Raw genomic sequence first — 7,165 nt, 5'->3', positions numbered from 1 at the left:
AACTCAGTGTTTTAAAGGATTGCTCTACATCTGTGTACTACACAGCTGAGAAAATATAACCGCAGGCTGGTGGTATAGCATGTACCAGGTCATCTCTTAAAAGTAGTGCTACGTAACAACTACCCGGGGACAAGATGAATATACCCGATCGTGTGTTGACTAATACCTGAAGCCTGTCTATATTAATAGTTGTTGTTCGGTGCCATCAAATTCATTCTAACTCATAGTAACCCCACAAATATACACAACAAAATGAGACACTACCCGGCCCTGTGCCAGCCTTATCATTGTTCCTATGTTTGAACGCATGGTAGCAACCACGGTGTCTAACCATTTCCTTGAGGGTCTTCCTCTTTTGTGCTGGACTGAATTCATAGTTCAGGGAGAAGAAAACAACCACTAATTTTTACCTATTCAGGCGGAATTATCCCACACTGCTTTGTCTGCATCCCTGAAAGCTGAGTTATATACTCCATACCTCATCCCCTGCCGGGCCTTCTTCCTCTTTTTTCTCTCAGAATCGCCTGGGGTTACCTGGAGATGCTGTCCTATGACTCTCAATGAACCTTTCTCTACAGGATATTTATGATTATGGTGGAACATAGCTCAAGATCCTAGATTTTAGGCATCTGCTAGGTCAGCCACTTATTTGTGTCACAGGTATGTGCTAAGATGAAACAAAAAAACCCCAATCAGATGGAAATCCTCTTTTAAAAATTCATTCTTTGCTGTGCAGGTAGGGTCTGAAAGAATGACCCTTTTCCTTGGGCGAGTATTGAACCCAACTCAAAGTACCTCTTCTAAGAAAGGCAGCCTAGTAGGGTATACATGGAGGTAGCCCCTAAAACTGGGAATGGCATGTGTCTGCTGCTTTTCATAAGATATTGATTTTCAGTATCATGCGTCCTTTGATTAAGATGGCCAAGTGTTCTGGTGGGCTCTATTGCATTTATATGGTTTCCCCCTCCTTTCAAAAGGTCCAGGCTTGGGTAACATGGACCTTTGTTGTACCTCAGATGTGATCATTTTGCCTGGAATCCTTCCATGTAGTCTGGCAACCCTCTGATGGTCAATTTCTGCGACTTGCTTCTCAAGAAAGCTACGAAACAAAAAATAAAACCCAGTTCTCTCAAGTTGCTTCTGACCCTGTAGGACACTGGATAACGAACCCATAGACTTTCCAAGACTAATCTTGTTGGAGGCAGCCCCCCCCCACCCCCAATTGTTCTCCTGTGGAGTGGCTCTCAGTCTAACCTGGCAACCTTTTGGCTAGAAGCTGAGTGCTAACCAAGAGGACCCCTAAGGAAAGTAGTAAAATTTAAAACATTATCACTATTGAGATATTGGGAATTTGACTTTTCTGAGTATCAAAGGACCCACCAGACTCAGACTGCTTTCCATGTGTAATAGCAGAGGCAGTCAAACTACTATTCTTGCTAGAAGCCCGGCAACGTCCTCAGCCGCATGAGATTCATATGCAAGCATCGTTTTGCACATGCACACTGGTTCTTGCTGGAGAACGTGGTTTCAGCTGGAAAGGAGAGCTATTCTGTGTCTCTCCTACAACTCCGGTGTCTCACAGTTCAGGAGGAAAGCCATCGCTGAATCTTGGGCACAAAGCAAGAGGCAGAACTCCCAGGGGCAGTTTTGTGGTTTTGCGTTGATAGCTCCTGTTCCTTAACATCTTCTTCTAGATCTAACTCTGCTTTATCCTGTTGTTGTTTTTTGCCAGCTTCAAGTCTAAAGACTCCAGCCTTTCAGAAAAGACTCCTTTGCTGAGGAATTCTTCACAAGAGAAAAGGTGAGATTTTCCTGTCTATAAAATGATCTAAATTTCTCGGCATTGCCATTGGCTTTTCTGCTGGGGAATTTCTTCTGCAATAAGAATATTTACCGGATGTGTTTGGTCTCTTCAATATCAATGTAAAACATGGTGTACGATTCTATTCTCGTGCCTATTAGCATAGGTCATGGCACTGACCCAGCGTTTCTTACCGTGACAAGGCCGGCCCTGTCTGAAGCCTTTTGGTGGAGCTCCTGGCATCTAAGGCTAGAGGTCAGGGCTGCTGTTGAACATGCTAAATGCCCAGGGCAGCCCCAACCATAGGGAATGATCTATATGAGGTTGGGATGTTCTACCTTGTATGATATGTAAGAAAATGCCCATTTCTAGTGAGGTCCTCGCTGTAACAAATCTGGGTCTTTATGGCAGGCTCTGAGTGACACCGGCCTAGATGACACAGGCAGGCCTTCTCCTGAGATGACAGTACACGCCTCCCCAGTTGCCTCCCCCTTCTTCCAAGGACAGTCCTCCCCTAGGCCAGCACCTGAATTGTAGACATTTTTAAGGGATAAGAAACAAGATTGACACAATGCTCAGCCATATGAGGCAGAATTCAGGTGTATTTTCACCTTCCCACTTCTGCTCCTGCTTTGGCCACCATCTCTCTGCGGGGTTCGGGAATTCACTGCAATAGCCACCCTAAACTCTCAGACCTTACTCCCAGTTAACGTGGATTATTAGGGAAGTAAGAGGCACCACCTTGGGATACGGATAACCTTGGAAATAAAAGGAACAGCTTGAAAGCAGGCCAGGAAACCCAGAGGCAAGGTCAGGAAGGGGCCCTGATGTAGAGAACGCGTCTCTCCTTTCTTTAACGTAGGGCAGTTTTCAAGCAAGAAACCAGCTTCTTTCCCTTGTCCGGCCTCTTCGCCCTCAGGCCTCTCCTTCTCCAGCCTCTTGGGTTGCTAGTTGGCCTAGATCATAGCCAGTGTAGACGCTTGCTCAGAGATATCATCTGCCGCTCTGCCAAAGATCCCTCTGCTGTCTCCCTCTCTCTGGTAAAAGGCCCATCTCGTATGTGGCTCTGCCTCCACATGGCTCTTTCTCTTTGCCAGCCCAGGCCTCTTTGCAGCTCTCTGAGCTGTAACTTTTGCTTACCAGCCCTGAGAGGAAATGTGTGTGTGTGTGTGTGTGTGTGTGTGTGTGTGTGATCTGTTACAAGGTGGGGCCTTCTTCATCATATCAGAGTTCAAAATCTTAAAGTACCAATGAGATGTCAATCAACTTGGGTTGCAGAAAAGTAACACTGTCTGCCAGCTCTTCCCTTGGTCCAAAGTAGCAGCTTTCTAGGGGAGAGGTTACTGAGTGATCCGCATCAGAGGAGTGATAATGTTTCTTTGCATACAGAACATTCATATTTTCTCTGCTTCTTAGTGTGTGTAGATGTGTGAATGAAGCTAATTGAGATGGAAGCGGTGTGATCGTTTTGATATTTTGTTATTGCCAACTTTATTTCATTGCAGTGCTTTTTGATCCAATCGTGTATTAGGATACTGTTAACTGATTTATATTTTCAGAGAGACTATCTCTTTTGTTATGAGGGTAGGTGTACATAGCTAGAATCTGCACTATATAACTTAATCGCTATTTGACTCCTCTGGCTATTTAAGTTTAGATTAATTACAAAACAAAACAGCAGCAACAGCATGCATTTCCTTAGCTGCTCTGGTGACATGGCTGCCACAGAGGACACGGCAGGAAACACTTACAGCACTGCTCTGCTTCCCACCTGTAAGGAAACCGTGGTTCCGTATAGGGTTAGTTTGTGTGTTTGGGGCACTTACGGCCGCTCTTACTTCTCACGCGCCTGAACATTTCCCAAGGCCGTGACATTGCTTGAAAGATGAGTGGTGATTATCAAGGCTGTGCCCTGCCAGTGTCACCATTGCTGGGTCACATTCTGGCTTTGCACACCCTACCTCACCCCGATGGGATTCTTTTTATGAATATGACTATTTTAAATTGTTGTGAACCAGTGCAAAAGCAATGATAAATGTTTGAAAAATCATAGCATCCTATGGAACTGGCCTCAAGGTCTACTGAGCTAGGGGGATCACTCATTTCTATAGATTGTTAGTTGGTGGCAGTGGAAAGACTTTATGCAACACATGGCTATCTTGGGCATTTGTACAATCGTGAGTGTAATCGTGTAAATGAATTGTTCAGAAGCCCAGGAATGTGACTGCTAAGGTTTGGTTTTCCTCATGGTCCACCCTTCTAGTTACAGAGCTGTGCTCTGCCATGTCCCGTCCCACTGCTAGGTAAGTGTGATCACGAAAGCTCCACGACTCCACCTTTCCGACAGGCTTGTGTCCAGTGCTACCGGAGGAGAAAGGTTCACAACACTCTGAGTTACAGGACAATTAATATAGAACTAGGTAGGGATAACTGACTGATTGATCTTCAAACGAGAGCAAATATTGAGATAATCAGGTGCAGATGTGAACCAGAAAGACCAAGATTCAGGACAGACTTTTGTTTCCCAAAAGTCCACCACCTATTTTGGTTCTTTTTTAATGGGAGCTCAATAAAAATACTTTATTCCTTTTAATGTAAACGGAAAAATCACAGTGTTGCTCCTAATAAATATATTTAAAATTTTAAAATGGGAGTTGAGTGAGCACTTTCCACCACACACATTTCTATACCCATTTCATCTGTGACATTTATTGAATCCCGACACTGTAACAGCATTCTTTCTACTTCCTCCGGTGTTTTCTTCTTCTATTTAACTTCTTTTGGTACTACTTCCTGCTGTCTGAGCTTTCTCCCTTGGCAAAAGCTGCTCTTTGGACCTTGCACGGCTGGTGTGTTCCTTCCTATATGTGGTTTGCTTTAGAGCTGAGCCGCAGGGAGTGAGCTCGGTTGTAGACCTGAATGAAGACCAAAGGGCCTCATGGTCTTGGAGGGAACATTAGTCGCTATCAGATGCATAAGCCTGTCCTTTAGAAGATTTTGTGTTTTGTTCCATTTCTCCACTCTATTTGGAATGTTATGTTGTGATTCTTTTTTGAGGAGTTTATCATGGAACCTGGGCACCATCTAGTTCTTCTGATCTCAAGGTTGAGGAGGCTGAAGTTTATATGATCCATTAGTCCTTTGGACTATTTGTTTCCAAACATTATCGATTTTCCTCATTTTTGCTTTGGACAGGGAGAGACCAATAGTTTTGCTTATAGATTTTTAGTAGTTGTTATTGTAAATATTCTGACCCAATGAGTACATAGACCACTTCCTAATTTTTAAGACTCCAGTCACTACAATACGATATAAAACATTATCTTTGTGAATTATGTTACACCAATTGATTTAACTATTGATTTAACTAAGCCCCCAACCTCAGTGATTTAGTTGTAGTGTTTAGTTATAGTCAAAGTTTTCATAATTTTGCCCCTAATTGTTTTACTATCTACATGGATATATTTACAGCATATACAAATATATATGTAGAAATATTTTTGTCAAACCTATATATGGTTCTGGGTATTGTCATTCACCTATCCACACCTGTTCAACTTTTTATCTGTATAAGTTACCTACTTATTATTATTTGTTATTGCTGATATTGCAGGAATCTGTATGTAATTGTATTTTCCTTTGCTGTCAGTAACTCTTGTGCATTTTTCAGTGTCTTAGTGATATTGTGCCTATCATGCCCTTACTGTATATTTCCTTTCCTTTAACTCAAATTAATATGTCTATTAATTGGTTAGTGAGTTTCCTTCCCTTGCCGTCCCTAGTAGACATCAAATAATGTTTCTGTGTATAAATCTTTACTTTTCATAATAGTAGACTCATACACCATTTGTCATTTTCTGATGAACTTATTTCACTGATTTAACTCAAACATCCACATTATAAGTTGCATAGCATTCAGTTTTGTGTATTCATCAAAGTGTATTCATCCTTTGAGGAACACTTAGATTATTTCCATCTATTTGCTATTGCAAATAATGCTGCTATGCACATGGGTATGCATGTATCTATTTGTGTTTTGGATACTATTTCTCTAGGATATAGTATCCTAATAATGAGATTGCTGGATTAAATAGTATTATTTTCAATCTACTAAGGAAATGCCAGGCAGTTTTGTTCTGGTGTTGTTCCATTTTACAGTCACAGTTTCAAACTCTCTCCACCCTTGCCCACATTTGTTTTTTCTTCTTATTGGACTTTGCTATTATTGCTATGATAAGATGATATCTCATTATTATTTTGATTTTCATCTCTCTAATAGCTAATGGTCAGAAGTATTTCTTCATGTGTTTTACTGAATGCCTTTTTTGGTGATGTATTTATTCAGTTAAATTAGGCTGTTTGATTCTTACTGTTGAGTTTTTCTCTTTCCTTTTTCTAGTTTTAAACTTTACATTGGGAATTGGGTGAAGTTTACATAGAAGATCCTCAGTTTTATATTCAACAATGCATACGTGTTTGTTTCAGCTCATTCATCACATTCTCCTCAATTTACCACCACCTAACCCACTTCCTCCTATGTTTCCTGTTTCTGTTCCTTCTCATATCTTTTAGGATTTGGGGTTTTATTCCACATTTTTCTTTCACTCCATATAATGCAATTCCTTTCAGAGTAGTTGCAACTGGTAACTGGTTATCACCCAGTTCTTCTGATCTTTGTTCTTGAATAAATGCTGCCCTGTGGATCTCAAGGGTTGACTATTTTAAGATGCATGTACCTCACTAGTGTTATTGTTCCACTGATATTACTTGACTGAAAGGTGAGCCTGGAAGGTGAACTCAGGTCTAGACCTGAAGAGTGACTAAGGGCCACAGTCATGGGGTTACTCCGTTCTTTTTCCAACCAGCAAGTCTGGTATCTTTTATGATTTTGCGTTTTTGTTTTACATTTTTCTCCCATTCTGTTTGGACTTTGTAACATGATCCCTTTCAGAGAAGTTTATGCTGGTGGCGGATATCAGCCAGGTCTGCTTTCATGGTTGGGGAGACTTCTGTTTGAGTGGTCCATTAGTCCATTGGCATAAGTGTTTCCATGTGTCTGTGGAGTTTCATGATTCTTCTTTCCACTAGTTGGGGAGAGACCAATAGTTTCAACTTAGAAGGCTGCTCTCAAGCATATAAAAAAACCCCAGTTGCTGCACACCATATTAAGACGCAGAACACTGTCATTGTGAACTGTTATGCCAATCGACCTTACATCCCCAAGACAATGGTCTTGATGTCCCAGGAACAGAATCTCATTCCCTCAAGGCATTTGGTTATGCTTAAGAAGTTTTAATATGGGTCTGTTTAGGTTATCAGCCCATATTTGTTAATGAAAGTAGTGTGTTTCCAGGGAATCCAGGG

At 41.6% G+C, this 7,165-nt stretch overlaps 1 protein-coding gene across 1 annotated transcript in view; it reads left to right on the top strand.

The window, feature by feature from the left end:
• The first annotated feature begins 3,516 nt into the window (after positions 1-3,516).
• The window catches only part of OCA2 (OCA2 melanosomal transmembrane protein), a 178,919-nt gene continuing 175,270 nt past the window's right edge, over positions 3,517-7,165 (top strand). Inside the window, exon 1 of the mRNA XM_004700033.2 lies at positions 3,517-3,600. Coding sequence (XP_004700090.1) covers positions 3,517-3,600 — 84 coding nt within the window. The remainder of the gene's footprint in view (positions 3,601-7,165) is intronic.

This window comes from Echinops telfairi, unplaced genomic scaffold, assembly GCF_000313985.2.
Source record: "Echinops telfairi isolate 266 unplaced genomic scaffold, ASM31398v2 ScPeMD7_7475;HRSCAF=8513, whole genome shotgun sequence".
Taxonomy (NCBI): domain Eukaryota; kingdom Metazoa; phylum Chordata; class Mammalia; order Afrosoricida; family Tenrecidae; genus Echinops; species Echinops telfairi.
Note: the sequence above shows the minus strand (reverse complement) of the source record. Positions and strands in the feature narration are given on the sequence as shown.